The 19,439-nt window shown below is 40.1% G+C and overlaps 1 protein-coding gene across 1 annotated transcript in view; it reads left to right on the top strand.

Annotated features, from left to right (window-relative positions):
* Positions 1-19,439, top strand: part of LOC124798025 (vacuolar fusion protein MON1 homolog A) — a 104,298-nt gene that overhangs the window by 13,393 nt on the left and 71,466 nt on the right. Inside the window, exon 3 of the mRNA XM_047261235.1 lies at positions 2,558-2,755. Within this exon, the coding sequence (XP_047117191.1) occupies positions 2,558-2,755 (198 nt within the window). The remainder of the gene's footprint in view (positions 1-2,557; positions 2,756-19,439) is intronic.

The raw sequence follows: 19,439 nt of genomic DNA, 5'->3' as shown, positions 1-19,439 counted from the left end.
CTGTTAAGTGAATTCCATCCTCTCCCTGTGATATCCTGCCTTTATACTTGGTGTTCAGTCCTGGCCAAGCTTACAAAGGTCCACCTCACCTCTGTGCACCAGTCCACTCCAGCCCTAGGCCAAGCCAAGAGCCAGCTGAGCTTGTAAACTCGCAAGAACAGCTTCTAGGCAAAAGACTGGGTGCAATAGAAATTTTTGGATAACAGACAAACAACTCTCACTAATCAAAAGGAAAATGTAAAAACACAGCAAATCAACCAACAAAAGGAAACGTATGCACACGCACACCTAAAAAATTAGACTGACAGAAAATGGAAAACAGCAAAGCAACAATGGCTAGAGGACAAATTCGAAGCAATTGAAACATGAATGAGTGTGGAACAGATATATGCCACCTACAGAAAAATTGGGCACTTTTGAAGAAACAACAAGCAGCAGTATGGATATAAAGAGCTCAGATGGCAAGCCAATACAAAGCCAAGAAGGAAAGAGTGATTGGCGGAGGGAATTTAGAGAAGTGCCACACAGAGGAAAAACTTTGTCAGTACAAGGGAAGAGGAAGTGGATGAAAATGATATGGCAGAAATAACTGTGAGAATAATTCAACAGAGCACTGGAACACCTAACTCCAAACATATCTCCTGGAGCCGATGAATTACCTCCACATTATTGAGATCTTTGAGAGAGCCAGCCGTGATAGAACTATTCCACCTTGTATTCAAGATATGTCTGACAGGTGAAATACCCTAAGACTTCAAGAATACTGTAATAAATCCCATTTCAAAGGTAGATGCCATCAGATATGACTGCTGCCAAACCACCAGTTTAACAAGTCATGTTTGCAAGATACTGAGATAAATTATTTACAGAAGAATGGAAAGCCTGGTAAAAGGTGATTGTGGGGAAGATCAGTTTGGATTGCAGAGAAGTGTGGGAACATCAGAGACAATACTGATGCTATGGCTTACAAGGCAAACATAAATTTGTAGCATTTGTAGGTTTAGATAAAGCTTGTGACAGTGCTGATTGGAAAATGCTACTTGACATTCTGATAGTAAAGATTTAAACCATCTGTGACAAGACACTTTGCACTTAGATATTTATTGGAATAAGTGAAAAGATTGCTAATTTATTGCATTGTTCTTTAATATTGCCATTCATTCTCCGCACATAGCTATCACTCTCTGATCATCTGAACACGGTGTCACTGGTTATTGTTCTGGAAGTTGGGTAGAGGCCTCTGGCCATTCAAATTAGGTTCCTTGTGGTTTACAATTTCTTCACTGTTTCCTCAAAGGGAGTTCGTTCCCACATGGATAAAAACACCTTTTGGATTCCTGTTAAGCTTATTTGTTGCACACTCTCTCTCAAATTTAAGATGTTATTAAAATTTTTATACAACTTTTTTGCCCTGCAACTTTTTTGCCCTGCAACTTTTTTGCCCTGCAACTTTTTTGCCCACACACACACACACACACACACACACACAAATGCAAATGAAACTATCTCTCTCTCTCTCTCTCTCTCTCTCTCTCTCTCTCTCTCTCTCTCTCTCACACACACACACACACACACACACACACACACACACACACCTAACTGCAGTCCGGCTGCTGTGGTCTCAGCAGCCAGAAACTGCAGTTGTGTGTGTGTGTGTGTGTGTGTGTGTGTGTGTGTGTAGGGTTATCTATTTCTGATGAAGGCCTTTTGACCAAAAGCGGACATTCTTACAGTCTTTTTGTTGTGCCTATCTGCGACTCGGCATCTGCGCTACCCGGTGTGTAGCATCTATTCTTTTTGTCTTTAGCTTACATTGCACTGGCCCACTTATTTGTTTGATTCTTCTGTAGCTTCCGTTTCTTTCTCTTCCATAATGGCAACTGACTGGTTTTGCAATTGATCAGTTGTACCACTCTGCATATTGGCCAATTTTACATTCCGCTACTACCACAGTTTTTTTCACAAACACCTTTTTCATGCTCCAATGCAATATTTTCCTGCTTAAGCAATAAAAGTTCTCCTTCAGGTTGTTAATGTCAGTTTGAAGAACAAGAATAATTTCACCTTTAGAACTTAATGTGGTAGTTAATAGCACATTTTCATCACTTACAGAGTTGATACATGTCCACTGAAGATTGTCATTTATAAATTTCAGACACACTTTTGTGCAGTTCTTGTGTAACCATAATTTGCACTTAATGCATTGAATTCCTTTGGCTACACATTTTTTTTACACTTCCTGCATGAAGAACAATTTAAATTGAACTGACTTTGGACCCTCGTGTCACTGCATAATTCTACTAGTGCCATCTTGACTCTCCCAGTCACATTATATTTTAATCTTACATTAACAGGAATAGAGGACTTAGTGACAAGAATCATCTGATGTTAGTGGCTACATTCCATTTGTTATGTCCCGTTAACCTCTTATAGGATGCTCACATAAATGGTCTTTAATTTAAACAAATCTGTTTGACCAGAGCTTCCTAGTGAAGCTTGCAACTGTAGATTGCTAAACAACTTTTTAACTTAGTGTTTCATTATTTCTGTTCTTTAGATATGGCAGCGAAGATAAACTGGTGACTATATTTGGTGTAATGCAAGCACTTGTTTCATTTGTACAAGCAAATCAAGACACCATACGTTCAATACATGCAGGAAAAACTAAGTTTGTTTTCCTTTTAAAAGGGCCAATAATACTGGTGTCAGTTTCTCGTACAGAAGAAAATGTCTCCCAGCTTGTTCTGCAGCTTACGTAAGTACTTAACTTTCCACTTGACTTTAAATTACCATTGGATAATATTTGCAAATTAAAATTAATTTCAAAGTTAATTCATATTATTTCTATTGTGACAAAGGGTATGAACAAGGAGTAACATATGTTATTTTATTGTATACTGTACACCCAATATCTATACCGAGTGAGGTGGCGTAGTGGTTAGACACTGGACTCGCATTCGGGAGGACGACGGTTCAATCCCGCGTCCGGCCATCCTGCTTTAGGTTTTCCGTGATTTCCCTAAATCACTCCAGGCAAATGCCGGGATGGTTCCTTTGAAAGGGCACGGTCGAGTTCCTTCCCCATCCTTCCCTAATCCGATGAGACCGATGACCTCGCTGTCTGGTCTCCTTCCCCAAACAACCAACCAACCAACCAACACCCAGTATCTCCAGTTTCAGCATTCAATCGTTTTTGTAATAAGTATATGATGATGATGAAGTCCCATGCTTCTTGACAGAGTGTAGGGGAACAATGCAGAAGACCTGCACCGCCGTATTAGGCAAGGTCTTAATGGGGGTGGTTTGCCGTTGCCTTCCTCCGACTGTAATGGTGGTGAATGATGATGAAGATGACGCAACAACACCCAGTCATCTCGGGGCAGGTGAAAATCCCTGACCCCGCCAGGAATCAAACCCGGGATCCTGTGCTCGGGAAGCGAGAACGCTACCGCGAGACCACGAGCTGCGGAATAAGTATATATCCACTGAAAATGAAACTAAAACATCAAGCACTATTAGTATTTTTGACATGCTGCTGATGAAACAGGAACAAATTAGACAAGGCTGCTAAGACACAAATTTAAAGCTATAATTGACTCTAAAACCTCAGGAAAAAATTTGTTTTGTTCTTCAGAAGCATATATGAGTAAATGTTTATTGTTGTTGAAGTAAAAGCAAAAATGTTTCACTCCCTGGATCACAGGAAATATTTCAGCAGTAACAATCAGCTATAACCCAACATTTAAGTTCAGTAGTATTACTAATAATAATGTTGGGGATCCAATACAACTAAATCCTGAAGAAAAATTTAAAAGTTAATGGAAATATACAGTAGGTAAATATACTGTACAGTTACATTAATGTGACCACCTGTCAAAAGCCTGAAAAACTACCTTCTGCAGCACAGACCACTGCAAGACATGCAGGAAGAGTTGATGAGGTTCTGGAAGGTACAGACAGGGATGTGGTTTCAGAACGCCTTCAGTGCCATAGCCAGGTGTACTAAGTTTCGCAGTTGAGGATCCATAGTTTGTACAGCTTGATCAGTTATCCCACAGATCCTAAATTGAGTTTAAGTCTGGCAAGTTGCGTGACCGCCGGTGTATGGGAAACTCATCCTGGTGCTCTTCGAACCACGCACGTATACTGTGAGCTGTGTGACATGTTGCATTGTTCTGCTGTTAGTTATGATCATGCTGAGGAAAAACAAACTGTATGAAGGGGACGACATAGTCCCCAAGAAAAGATGCCTACTTGTGTTGATCCCTTGTGCCTTCCAGAATGACGTCATCGCCAAGGGAATGCCACAAAAACATTCCCCAGACCATAATGCTCCCTCCTCTGGCTGGAATCTCCAGATGATTGCTGCAGAAAATTTTCTTTGAGGCATTTCACGTTGTACATGCCAGTGGCCATCTGCACAATGGAGTATAAAACATGATTCACCTGAAAAGTCACCTGCCACCACATAGTGGAGGTCCAGGTGCTGTACTGGTATGCAAATTCCAGCCTACTGTCCTGTCACCATTTGTCTTTTAGATGTTACACATTTCACACTTCTATCAGTTTGTACAAATAGTTTACTCTTTTTGTTTGAGTTTTCCTTTTAGCTCTTTTCTTAATGTGATGCACATTTTGTTTTTACAGTCTGTCATTGTCAGAATTTTCACACCAATATGTCTTCTCTATAGGCTTCAAATTCACATAGTTTAAATTACATCTTGTTTTCTCTTCTAGGATGAAGAGAGATTCTTTTAATTAAATTCTCCATTTAAACAGTTATTATTCTGTGCCATGTACTTGTAAATGGCAAGAATAGAATGAAAACAGATGACTGAATAAAAACTGAAGCAATATAATGTTAGCTTTGGCAGGCTGCAGCACTGAGCAAAGAACTTGTAAAAAAAATTTCTAAAGTATTGTCAGATAATAATTTAAGATTGGAAAAACATGTGGGATTACAGAATAAACATTGTTAGGTACCAGGAATGCTTAGTAACTGAGTCAAATATGCAGATCCTATAGCAACTGAACAGGGGAAATGTAATTTTAAGCAAACAGTGAAGTAAATTTTAAAAAAATAGCAACAAGTAGAACTTATACATCCATATTCTCTAAACTGCAGAAGTGCGTGAAAAAGCCTGCTCCCCCCTGTACCTGTTATTAAGGTTTTTACCCATTCCATTCACGAACATAGTAGGGATGAATGAGAGCTTAAATACTTATACATTCATTGTAATTAATCTAATCTTGTCCTCACGATCCCTAGAGGAGCAATATATAGGGAATTGTAGTATATTCCAGGAGTTGTCATTTAAAGGTTGTTCTTGGAACTTTGCTAGCAGTCTTTCTTGGGATAGCTTTTCATCTATCTTCAAGAGACTGCTGGTTCAGTTCTTTCAACATCTCAGTGACACTCTCCACAGGTCAAAGAAATCTGTGACCATTTATGCTGCCCTTCTCTGTATACATTCAATATTCCCTCCTAGTCCTATTTGGTATGGGTCCCAAACACATAAGCGATATTCCAGCATGGATCACGTGAGTGATTTGTTAGCAACCTTCTTTCTAGACTGTGGTTTCCTAGTATTCTACAAATAAACTAAGTCTGCCACGTGCTTTGTCTATAACTGAACCTGTGTGATCATTCTATTTTATATCATTGCAAAGCGTACTCTCAGGTATTAGTATTAGTTGACTAATTCCTACTGTGACTCACTGATATTATATTCATGCAATATTTTTTTTTTTTTTTTTTCAATTTATGGAGTGCACAGTTTTACATTTTTGAACATTTACAGCAAGTTGCCAATTGTTGCACCACTTTGAAATCTTATCATGGTGTGACTGAATATTTGCACAGCTCCGTTCAGACATTACTCGTTGTAGATAACTGTATCATCTGTGAATAGTCCAAGGTTCCTATTAATTTTGTGCACAAGATCATGAATGTACAACACGAACAGCAAGGGACCCAACACACTTCCCTGGAATAGACCTGAAGTAACTTCTATGTCTGTCAATTACTCTCCACCCAAGATAACCTGCTGCATCCTCCATTCCTTAATCCAGTCACAAAGTTAGTTTGATACCCTATATGACGGTACTTTTGTAATAAGCTCTTCAGGAAACGAGAAATACTGCATCTACTCAACTGCCTTGTTCCATGGATTTCAGGATGTCATGTGAGCTAAATGTGAATTGTGTTTCACATTATCACCATTTTCGTGATCCATGCCGCTTGGCATTGTGGAGGTCATTCTTTTCAATACACTGGGGCACAGAGTATGTTTCAAGGTTCTACAACAAATGGATAAGAGTACTGGGCAGTAGTTTTGTATATCACTTCTGCTACTCTTGTGGACAGTTGTGACTTGTGATTCCTTCCAACATGTGGGCATGGTTTTTTGTTCTAGGGATCTACAGTACATTATAATTAAAAGAGGGTCTAACTCATCCACACATTCAATATAGAATCTGATAGCAATTCTACTGGGCCCTCAAGGTTTGTTTAGCTTTAATGATTTGAGCAGTTTGAAGCTTTTCATTGTGTTGACAAATGCTTACATTCAGCATCTGATGTCTTGAAAATGGCTTTAAGCTTGAAAATGGCTTTAAGCTTGAAAATGGCTTTAAGCTTGAAAATGGCTTTAAGCTTGAAAATGCAATAGTGTAAGTCACCAATGGTGAAATATTGCAATTCAGAAAAATACTTTATTGTGTGCTGTGTTCCGTATAAATGTCACTGTTATTGGTTTGGATTATGCAATATCAGTTTTTAACTGAAGTGCAGAACAAGCCACAACAATGCACAACTTTATAATCAGAATGGAAATTCTTAGTGCTTTCATAAGTAGAAGGATGACCAACAGGAAAGAGCAAAGGGGTATATAAGTTAACTACAAATACTCAATGAATATAAATGCGAAATTCTATGCAGGATATGAAATAAGCAACAGATTAGCAGCTAAAACAAGTTTCAGCGATTGGTGAAGAGCTGCTGATAACTTGATAAGGCACAGGTCTATGGCAAAATCTCAAATCATCAATGAGACAAAAGATGAATTTTTAATGAAAAAATGAAATACCACTGAAGGAAAGGGGGGGGGAGGGAGGGATGAAGATTAGGGAAAAAATAAACTGCGTGTGCCAGCAAGGAGACATCCAGTTGTCTTTTTTTCTTCTTTTATACATGGTCCAGACCTACTAATGTGACAACCACATCTGATTGACGTCAACGTGTGTTAACCACTCACTGACAGTGGGTGGCAGCACTAACCATGAATGGCATGCAAATGTTGTCGGGGAGAGCTGGAAACAGTGCAGTCGTTGTCATGTGGAAATGATGCCATTTATCTGACTTACAAAAAGGCATGATCATTGGCTTTCACATCAAGGGTGGAAGCATTCTCAAAATTACTAATTTTCAAAACTTTTGAACACTGCCTTGCTTGAAGTAAGCTACACCACACACGGCAAATGGGCGCTATCCAAAACTGGCGCTGAGCGACTGTGGTGCACCACGGGCCATAGGTGACTGGTGAACGACAGCTGCAGAGATGTGTATGGGCCAACAGTCGTACAACTGCTGAGCGACTGAATGAACCAAGAGACTACCAACAGTGTCTCCTTAACAACCTTCCAGGAAATGTTCCTGTGTGTGGGGTCTCTGCACACCTTCCACTGTTTGTTGATATTCTTTGAAATAAAATTGAAAAATTGGTTAGATTTTGGAAAAAAAAGTACATGAGCAGGATTTCAACATGGTACCGCCAGCACGGTAGCCGTGAATCTTTACCGCTGCGCTACGCTGACTTGCTCAGAATATATGTAATGTTATGGGTATACAAAGCAAGCAATGAACCTCAAAATCAATTTTCTCAAAAACCAAGGCCCGTCGCTAAATAACCTGATAGCCAAGTACTCAGGGTAAGTGCCTCTACAACATGTTTTAAGTGCATAAAAATGTGTGATTTACAGTATGGAGGGTCTCTTTGTGAGAGAAAGAACACAAGAGCTGACAGCAACAGCACTGACTACACAGCAGAGGTGCTCGGGACCTTGGGAGACTTACAGAAATAGTAAAAGCATCCAGTCCAGGTAGGTGCGGGAGACCTGAAGCATTAACTGAAAAGTTTTATGGCACCGTGTAAGCAGAAGACCTCAGGATAATACATAAATGTGTGCATTCGTATCAGTTGCTAGTGTAAAAATCTTGTGAGGAATTCAAACACAGCATAGAGATCATACTGTCTTAGTGCCACAGTGCATTTTAATGGAAGCACGGGGATTGAGAGATTATGAGGAGAATAGTCAAGTGCCTTAACCTGATTTCCGAGGAACTTCACTCAGTAAAAGAGCGGTCAAAATAAGCAAACGTGTCTTAGTAGATCCATAGATACTTCAGCATTTCTAGAAAACGACAGTCAAAGTTTCTTAGGTACATTATGTGCCTTTTGCAGAGTAAATATTTCAGCTGAAGTGGTGGCACAGTGGCTGCTGTCATGGCTTAACAATTTTGCACCCCATGTTCGAAACCTGACATTATTTTTATTTTTGTTTTTCGTGTATCTACCCATTGCCTCAGAAGCTAACTATATGAAAGTTTTTAGTTTATATTGGAGTAACATTGTGCTTAAATTTGTATACTAATGGCATATCTGATGGAGGAGTTTTTAAAAAATAAGAAAATTATTTGAAATTGTTTTTGGTGAAATTACTGTAGTTTATGTAATTGCAAGCACCTTTTTCGGGTAAAGTGATCCGTGATGCGTGGTTTGCCACTACATTAATACAAACGTGTGAAATATTTGGGAATGTTAATGATGTTTCTTTCACGAATAAGATTCATACAAAGAAATAAATTGGGGCAAACTGCCATTGCACAATGCTCGTGGTGATCAAAATTTCTGTGTTTTGAAAGTTACTACATTCAGTATCATCCAGGCTGGGTCGGAGATTTTCTCTGCTTGGGGACTGGGTGTTGTGTTGTCTTCATCATCATGTCATCCCCATCGACACGCAAGTCGCCGAAGTGACATCAACTCAGAAGACTTGCACCAGGTGACCGGTCTACCCGACGGGAGGCCTTAGACATATGACATTTCATCCAAGGAAATGCACCAACTCTTATTGAATGATAAACATCAGCATAAAAAGTGTAAAATATAAGGATTAACAGTTATAAAAGGGAAAGTTGCTACTCACCATATAGCAGAGATGCTGAGTCACAGATAGGCATAGCAAAGAGACTGTTACAAATAAGCTTTCAGCCAGCACGGCCTTCGTCAAAAATAGATCTCTCTCTCTCTCTCACACACACACACACACACACACACACACACACACACACACGCGCAGCCACATGCTTACAAACACAACTCACACGCACAACTGCAGTCTATGGCAACTGAAACCACACTGCAAGCAGCAGCACCAGTGCATGTTGAGAGTGGTGACTGGTTGGGAGTAAGGAGGAGGCTGGGGTGTGGAGGGGGTGGGAAAGTAGGGTGGGGGGGGGGGGCCAGTGAAGTGCTACTGGGGAGCACACAGGGTCAAGGTGGAGAGGGTAGGGCAGCTATGTGCAGTCGGGAGGTTAGACGGTGGGCGGGGGAGAGTTACAGGAGGGGGGGGGGGGGGGCAGGGGTGGAGCAGAAATGGAGAAAAGTAAAAAGACTCTCAAATGGTTGGTATCTTTTATATTTCCTCCACCGACTCTCCACAGTTTCCTGTCCCTTTACCACATGGTGCCTGCTCGTCACTATCAATGCCACCTCCCTTTACACTAACATCTCTAATGCTCATGGCGTTACTGCTATTGAACACTACATTTCGATACGCCAGATGGATTCTAAATCACCGACCTCCTTCCTAGTCACCATGACCAACGATATCCTCACCCACAATTACTTCTTCTTTGAAGCCATTACCTACAAACAAATGCGGGGTACAACTATGGGCACCTGCATGACACCATACAATGCCAAACTATTCGTGGACCATCTAGAACAATCCTTCCTAAACACCCAGAATCCTAAACCCCTCACCTGGTTCGGATTCATTGATGACATCTTTGTGATCTGAATCGAGGGTGAGGACACCCTGTCCACATTCCTCCAGAAGTTAAACAGCTTCTCCCCCATTTGCTTCACCTGGTTCTACTAAACCCAAGAAGCCATCTTCCTACATGTTGACCTCCATCTCAAAGATGGGTACATCAGTACCTCTGTCCATATCAGACCTACTAACCACCAGTAATGCCTCCACTTGGACAGTTGCCACCCATTCCATACCAAGAAGTCCCTTCCATACAGCTTAGCCATCAATGGTCGTCGCATCTGTAGTGACAAGCAGTCCCTCTAAAAATATACTGAGCATCTCACTGAAGCCTTCACATACTGTAATTATATTCCGAACCTTGTACAAAAACAAATCTCCCGTGCCTTCTATTTCTAGTCTCTCACAGTCTACCAAAGTCTCACTGTCTGGCCATAGAGGAGCGTTTCCCTCATAACTCAGTACCACCCAGGGCTGGAGCACTGAATTACATTCTCCACCAGGGTTTTGACTACGAACCGTTGTGCCCTGAAATGAGAAATCTCCTGCCCACTATCCTTCCCACCCGTTTTAATGAATTATATAATGTTATTGGGAGAATATCTTTATATCTATATTACTGACTGATGAATATATGTGAATGCAGCTTGCCGCTAACTTGGTGTAATGTTTTGTCTGTACAGAGGTGTATCTGTTGCCTTTATTACACCTTCACTCTCACACATAAATCGTCGGTACAATAAAGTTAGGACCTCCTGTTTTATCTTTAGGCTGATCCGTGATAAGACAGACAAATAATCATACTAATGGAGGATTCTGAGTATTTTCTCGAATTTCATTCGCTCTCTCTCTCTCTCTCTCTCTCTCTCTCTCTCTCTGTCCTTTATCTATGTACAGTTTTAAATATAATATTTCATTTACGTGAAATCAGCCCAATAGAACCTCTGGTGGAGCCCTTCGTCTTAATATTCAGCGGCTGGCTTGCTGGAAAAGATCTTTACATTTATTATTATTGTTAAGCGCTGCATTCAGTTGGGAAAATCGATCGTTTGAACAATTCGTTCATTTTACGACAGATTTAGAATTTCAGATGTGGACGAAGCCTTTTTGGACGATTTTATAAAAACTCGGTGACTGCAGGCTCTCTTCGTCACAGCTGAAACTTCCCCACTAATTACAGAGCCAAGGCGATTGTCAATGATTCAGACAAAGAACTCATTCGTCATTCACTCTAGAATAAAAGGGTCACAAACCTTGTTTCTGAGGAAAATTGTATATTCAATCCATCTCCATTACATGTTCCGTTTTCTGTTGATTCCAAGTCTTACTTAATTTGCGTTTACAGTCTTTCTCTCTCTTCAAATAACCCGCTAGTGGCACAAACGTTAATAGCTCGCTTTAGCGACAAGAAAAGCAAATATGTATCTTTTAGAAGCCCGTCAATCTTCCAACAGATATTTCCGAAGCTGTCCTTCTTACCCGTCTATAATAACCATGGAGAATACATATATGTATCTCTGTTATTCCAAAGAATAAACGTACTAGAAAAATACCTTGGCGTCGACGAGCTGTCGGCGCATATATTACTAGAAAATCCGATCAGATATTTTTCAAAAGTGAATAAATGTGGATGATTTGATTGACCATTATTAATTATTGCGTGGTAGAGGGTAATTTTCCGTGGGGAGATTACAATGCCCCTCGCAGCGAGCGAAGTTTGTGAGCTCAATTTTGATTTACCGAACACACTTCGCGAGCTATCTATTAGTGTGGATAACCCGGAAGTGATGATTGTCAGTCCTCCGACTGAAAAAGAATATTATGTTTAAGACAGACGAAGAAAAGAAATGTTGAAAACAGAAGAAATGAAGAGACAGGTACCGCGGCTGTATTGCTTTTACGTGCATCTAGGTGTTATGTTTGCTGTGCACAACCAAGGAAGATGATCTTTCATGAAACTTTTATCAGGGTCTACCCATTCGGGAACTTTCTTAACCAGGGAAACCTTGGAAAACCTCTTAAGCCTAGACCCCCAGCCTACGGTACATAGAAGATAGCAAAGCCTATAGAAGAAAAAAAAATAATTTTGAAATAGATCTCTAAAGGAAAGACAGGGATCAATTTATATCACGATTTGGAGAAGAGTGATTTGTGCCTCTAGCAAAAAAAAAACATTTTACAATAAATAACGTGAATTTTCGTTTTACAATCTCGTTCCTAGGACAATATCTTGCGGTGCTAAAACTCCCCCGGGTCTTGCATGTCCCCGACGTCCACATTTGTAGTCGGTCTTCTACGCGGCCCACAATGGGAAGAGTAGAAGGGACAGGGATACTCGAATTCACATGCAACATTCATTCCAAAAGAATTAGCAATGACCAAAAGGGAAGCTCTTCCTGTAAGAGAACTGGTTAGGTTGCACTGTCCAAGATTCTCCTTTTTGAAAGCAAAATCCTTATGGCTTCATGCATCCTTTTTGTTACGACGTACTTCAAGGAATTTAGCCATTAACTAATGATGTTGCCAAAAGCATCATCATATTTACTCTCGTTTGAATACTCTTTTTGACTTTGCATCCCCACTTGTGCTTATAAGTCCAAAAGTTCTGACACATTTTCTATCACTGATTTGTTCTTCGTAATTTAAAGGATTCATGCAACTTACAATAGATTTTGGGTTCAAATCATCGAATAATGGAAAGTGTAGTTCATTTTATACAAAGACATAATCCATCATTTCCTTGAAAAGTCATATAATTTATCTATACTCAAAAACTTTTTATTCTAAATACATATATTTCTCCGCTTGATTGCTGTAATGTAAAAGTTATTAGCATTGAGGAATGCGGATTCACTTCTCTCATTTATTCTCTGATTCATACGGCGTTCATACATGCACATATATGGAAATGGATTTTTCAAACAAAATTCCCAAACGAACACGAACCATTAAATAACTACTTATTCTATGAATATTACTTTCTTTAATCATTCGTTAATAAATTAAAAACTCTTAACTTCTAATTATAACACCTTCTCTTTTTAAAGTTCAACATGAATCAGTTTACCCTCGCGTTTGATGCGAGTCTCTTACAAAGCATATCTGTGTCGTCTATATCGATTTTAACTCTCCCGCCGACGTCAACTGTTTTGCGCGGGAAATTATCTTTGCAGCGTTAGCCGTCACTCAAGATTCACTGCCTCAACACATCCCTTCACACGTTTACACATCTAAGCGTGCACTTGAGATTATATATGAACATTCACTCGGAACCTCTTTTGATTATTCAGCGTCATTTTCGGGAAACATTTCATTCTTCTTGAAGGTCAGTTAGATCCTTTATAAATCTTGATGACATTAGCAATGCTAAAGTTCCATGTTCACCCAAACCACAGGTGAAGCCTATCTCCACTATCTTCTTTACAACACTCGATAGTAATAGTTAGTCACTATTTCTATAATCTATGTCACTGATTAACTATTTCAATTTAAAGTTTTCTAACACTACACACACAGTTTTTTTTTACGAGCGTTCATCTCTGTCACTCGCAACACCATTCCTCCCTATCTCCTAATCTTCATTAAATTTTTTCAAGTCGTTATGGGAAAATAATCCTTTTATTTTGTTCGGTCCCGGGTATGCTAACAACAGATAAGCCCCAGGATTCAGAATTTGTAGGATAATGTATGGGCCAGTATATAGTAACTCCCATTTCTTTATACTTTTCTTTATTAAGGATGATTTGGTATGTCTTTTGACTAGTACCTTCTCTCCGACATGGTATGTTTGTACCCTCTTGATTAATTTGTCATATTGTTGTTTTCTCTGATCAGCCTTTTTCGTCATATTTATGATGGCTTGTCTTATTTTTTCTTCCCAAGGCATCTCAGTTTCCTGAGTTTTGGGCATATGGTCAGTCCAGAAGTTTTCCTCTTTTGCTTCTTAGTTCTGGGCCTAGTGCATAATCTAGAGCTGCTATAAAGATTCCAGCACTAATGTTGAGTCCGAAAGGAACTACAGTAAATTGGTAACTTCTTCCGGAATAAATGAAAGCTGTATATTTCCTTGATAACTCATCCAGCTTGACTTGCCAATAAGAACTCCGCAAATCAATGCTCGTCAAATATTGGACATCCTGGAACCGTTGTATAAGTTCGTCTATGTTTTCCGAATGTGTTCTCACTGGAATTATGATTTTATTTATTTTTCTGGCGTCGAGTACCAGTCTCACAGTCCCATTTGCTTTTGGCACGACCAACAATGGGGAGCAGTATGGGCTTGTAGAGGGTTCGATCAAACCCCATTTCAACATGCGATCTATTTCTTTTTGAACTTGAGCCTTTAACCTCCAGGGAACAGGATAGAAGGTTCTACAATACGTTTCATGCGGCTTAACGTAGAGATGGCATATGTATCCCTTAATAACTCCTGGCCTTTCATCAAACACGTTTTCATATGCTAATAATAATTCTTTGAGCTGCTTCTTCTGATCTTCAATAATGTAGTCGGATTCATTTAACTTCTCATACACTAATTGACCGAAATCTCCTTTGACTTGGAACTCATTAATTACGTGCTGTTTAGAATTTTGTGTCGTCCTGATTACTTGCACACTATTCCCACTATTATATTTTCTGGTAAGGTTTTCCTTTTTCAACAAGTCCAACTCAATTTCTTGTTTATTTACATTTAACCAAATTTTTCCTGTTTTAAAATCTATTCTGCATCCGTATTGACGTAGGCTGTCGACTCCGATAATGCAGTCTACAACCAAATTTTTCACAACAAGGAATGTGCTTAATATTGCTACATTTCCGACTTCTACACTAAGTAGTGACTGCACTTTTACATTAGCCGATCTAGCCCCAACGGCGCCTATTATTCTGCAATTTTGAGCTAGAAAAATTGGTACTCGTCTTATATTTCTGATCTTGTTGAATAGAGCCTCCGAAATAACATTTGTGGTTGCAGCTGTGTCTAAAATCGCCACTATAGGTACAGTCTCCAAAATGACTTGCACTTTGGCTACTGCCACCTGTTCTTTATCCTCATCTTGGGGTTCTAAGTTCTCGGTCACTTCATCTGCCAGTAATCGTCCATCATTATACGTTAGCATGGGTACACATATCCTGTTGCCCCTCAACCAATTGTTGACCGCTCCTCCGGGGCACGAGTGGGTCCTTACAAGTTTGTTGGATTTTGATTCGCCTGGTGGTTGACATCGTCCGTCACTTCGGTAATTACCGGTTGATTCGCAGATGTCCGTCCCCACTGATGTTGGTTATTTGAGTTCATTCCCCCCCGGTTGATTCCACTTTCTATTACTGTTATTGTTCCAGGCTTGAGGTCTGAAATTCCTTTCGTTCCCCCACACGGGATTGTATCTTTTCCCATTCCTGTTGTTCCTTGGATAGCTCCTCGCAAGACTATTGCGGGTATTACTATTGAGATTTTGAGGGGTTTCTCCACTATTTAACGATCTCTGTGCATTCCCTTGCCTACCATTTGGTGGAGGTTCGATCTCCCTATATTGGAATCTGTTATTACGGGCTTTCTGGTTGTTCTCTTCGATAATATCTATATGGTCTAACGTCGTGAGGAATGACTCCAAGTCTTTATCGTTGCCGTAAATTAATTGATTCCGGATGCTAGTTGGTAGTCTTGCCTTAAGTATGTTTATTATGTCTGGCAAGGGCATAGGTCTGTCCCAGTATCTAGTTTTATTTATATATTTTTCAAAATACTTCCTAAGGCTTCCTTTTGAAAAGGAGAAAGGCTCTGGGTAGAGCACCTCCTGCCTTAGGCGTTCCTGTACCCCTTCTGACCAGAACTTTGCTAAAAACGCCTTCTCAAAATCGTCATATGTCGAGCAAACAGAAGTCATGTCCGAGGCCCAGATCGCCCCCGAACCTTGTATATATCCTGTAACGAAACTGATCTTCTGCCACTCTGACCAATATCTGGGTAGCACTCCTCTGAAACTTCGAATAAAAACAATTGGATGGACCACCCTTTTGTCAGTGTTAAAAATCTGGAATTGCCGATGCTTTATCATTTTTTCTTCGGCATGGCAAAGGCTTTCGTAATCTCCGTTAGATAAGACTTCACGCGAACAACTAGCTTGTGGCAATTTAATGTTTGAGTTACTTACATGAGTCGGTATCGTATGCGAATGTGCAGTAACTGGCTCTATAGTCGCTGCCAACTTCTGCTGCTGGCCTGTATTCATTTGTTCTGAGCCTTGTTGTGAAACGCGCATCGACTCTTCTATCGTTTGTTTCCAATGCTCTAAATCAGCACTTAACTGCTGTCGCACTTCCTCAAGTCCTTTCGCAAACAAACTCTCTTCCTGTTTGCCAGATAAACTCTGGAATGCTGCTTTAACATTTTGCTCAACGTTTTCACACATTAGCCTTTTGTTTTCTAATGTGATTTCGGATAATTTACCCGTTAATACATTAATTTGGTGGTCTATAACGTCTTGACGTTCGGTCAGATGTTCAACACTTTCCTTTAGGTTAGTCTGCGTACGTGCCAATTCAGGAAGTTGCGCAATTGCACATGACATGGCATCTTGCTTTTGTACTAATGCGGAACCATTTCCACCTGTTCCCGTACGGTATCTATCTTAATAGCCACATACTCCTTCATTTCTACACGTACGTGGTGAGTAGATTCCTCACATTGAGCTTTCACCAATTCTATTTGTGCAGTTAATTTTCGTTCCGTCTCTTCGGCCTGATCTTTGAGTTCCTTGGTCTTCGTCTCTATCCGCTGCTCTAATTCGGAAAAACTGTCTTGTAACTGCTGCTTAATCTCAGCTTTCAGATTTTCCTGCCCTTCCGTAACTGAGGCTAACTTCGCGTTAATGTCGATTTTCAAATTTTCCTGCCCTTCAGTAACTGAGGCTAATTTCGTATTCAAATCATTTTGCCCTTCAGTAACTGAGGCGAATTTCGCATTAATGTCAGTTTTCAGATTTTCCTGCCCTTCAGTAACTGAGGCTAATTTCGCGTTAATGTCGGTTTTCATATTATTCATGCTCTTGGTTATCATCTGCATCTGTCTCATGATAATTACCAATGGATCTAATCCATGTTGCGTACTTGCTGTTACATCTCCAGCCGTGTCTACCGGGCGTTCTATTGCGCTATCTGTAGCGATCGGTTCTACAACACTTCTTACTACATCTTTATTATCAGTGCTAACAGCTGAAGGCTGTTGCGTGCTGCTCTGCTCTGCTTGACTCATCTTACACATTGCCCTAGTTAAAACCATATAAATGTTCTACTGTCACTATGTATATATCTCCCTTCACACAAGAGTACTTCTGTGGCTACTTTCTTACTGTACTTATACAGATAAATGCAACTGGGGCAGGTCAATCAAACTACATCTAGCATGAACACAATTAATCAATGTTCAAATATCCAATAATACTAAACAGAAAAGCGTATACTTCATCTATACTAGCAAGCTTTAATAATCAAATTATCGATCTGGCCTTTTCTCTGCGCCCAGCGTGTTGTCTTATGTTCTTATTTGTAGATCCACTTAATTTGACTGCGAGTATTTCCTCTCTTTTCCAAGCGTCAGTTAAGTTGGCTCGTCGTAGTTCACATGAAACAGAGAACAAAATTATTTTAACAACGTCCAAAAACGTGTCCTGTCACGGATTGGCCATTATAATGAATTATATAATGTTATTGGGAGAATATCTTTATATCTATATTACTGACTGATGAATATATGTGAATGCAGCTTGCCGCTAACTTGGTGTAATGTTTTGTCTGTACAGAGGTGTATCTGTTGCCTTTATTACACCTTCACTCTCACACATAAATCGTCGGTACAATAAAGTTAGGGCCTCCTGTTTTATCTTTAGGCTGATCCGTGATAAGACAGACAAATAATCATACTAATGGAGGATTCTGAGTATTTTCTCGAATTTCATTCGCTCTCTCTCTCTCTCTCTCTCTCTCTCTCTCTCTCTCTCTCTCTCTCTCTGTCCTTTATCTATGTACAGTTTTAAATATAATATTTCATTTACGTGAAATCAGCCCAATAGAACCTCTGGTGGAGCCCTTCGTCTTAATATTCAGCGGCTGGCTTGCTGGAAAAGATCTTTACATTTATTATTATTGTTAAGCGCTGCATTCAGTTGGGAAAATCGATCGTTTGAACAATTCGTTCATTTTACGACAGATTTAGAATTTCAGATGTGGACGAAGCCTTTTTGGACGATTTTATAAAAACTCGGTGACTGCAGGCTCTCTTCGTCACAGCTGAAACTTCCCCACTAATTACAGAGCCAAGGCGATCGTCAATGATTCAGACAAAGAACTCATTCGTCATTCACTCTAGAATAAAAGGGTCACAAACCTTGTTTCTGAGGAAAATTGTATATTCAATCCATCTCCATTACATGTTCCGTTTTCTGTTGATTCCAAGTCTTACTTAATTTGCGTTTACAGTCTTTCTCTCACTTCAAATAACCCGCTAGTGGCACAAACGTTAATAGCTCGCTTTAGCGACAAGAAAAGCAAATATGTATCTTTTAGAAGCCCGTCAATCTTCCAACAGATATTTCCGAAGCTGTCCTTCTTACCCGTCTATAATAACCATGGAGAATACATATATGTATCTCTGTTATTCCAAAGAATAAACGTACTAGAAAAATACCTTGGCGTCGACGAGCTGTCGGCGCATATATTACTAGAAAATCCAATCAGATATTTTTCAAAAGTGAATAAATGTGGATGATTTGATTGACCATTATTAATTATTGCGTGGTAGAAGGTAATTTTCCATGGGGAGATTACACCCTCCCCCATTGGTATTCTGCCGTCCACCAAACCTACACATATACTTGTCCATCCTTATGTAACCCCTGCTCCTAGCCCCTTACCTCATGGCTCATATCCCTATAATAGACCTAGATGCAAGATCTGACTCATACATCCTTCCCACCACCACCACCACCACCACCTATTCCAGTCTAGTCACAAACACCACCTATCCCATCAACGGCAGGGTTACCTGTGAAACCAGTCATGTGATCAACAAGCTAAGGTGCAACCATTGTGCTGCATTCTATGTGGGCATGATAATCAACAATCTGTCTATCCACATAAATGGCCACCGACAAACTGTGGCCAAGAAACTTGTGGACACCCTGTTGCTGAACATGCTGTCCAGCATGACAGCCTCCATTTCAATGACTGCTTCACAGCCTGTGCCATATGGATCTTTCCCACCAACACCAGCTTTTCTGAATTGCACATGTGGGAACTTCCCTTGCAATATATTGTACATTCCTGTAACCCTTCTGGCCTCAACCTTTGTTAGTCATTGTCCTCAGCCATCCAGCCCCTCCCCTCTT

Source organism: Schistocerca piceifrons, chromosome 5, assembly GCF_021461385.2.
Source record: "Schistocerca piceifrons isolate TAMUIC-IGC-003096 chromosome 5, iqSchPice1.1, whole genome shotgun sequence".
In the NCBI taxonomy this organism is placed as follows: domain Eukaryota; kingdom Metazoa; phylum Arthropoda; class Insecta; order Orthoptera; family Acrididae; genus Schistocerca; species Schistocerca piceifrons.
Note: the sequence above shows the minus strand (reverse complement) of the source record. Positions and strands in the feature narration are given on the sequence as shown.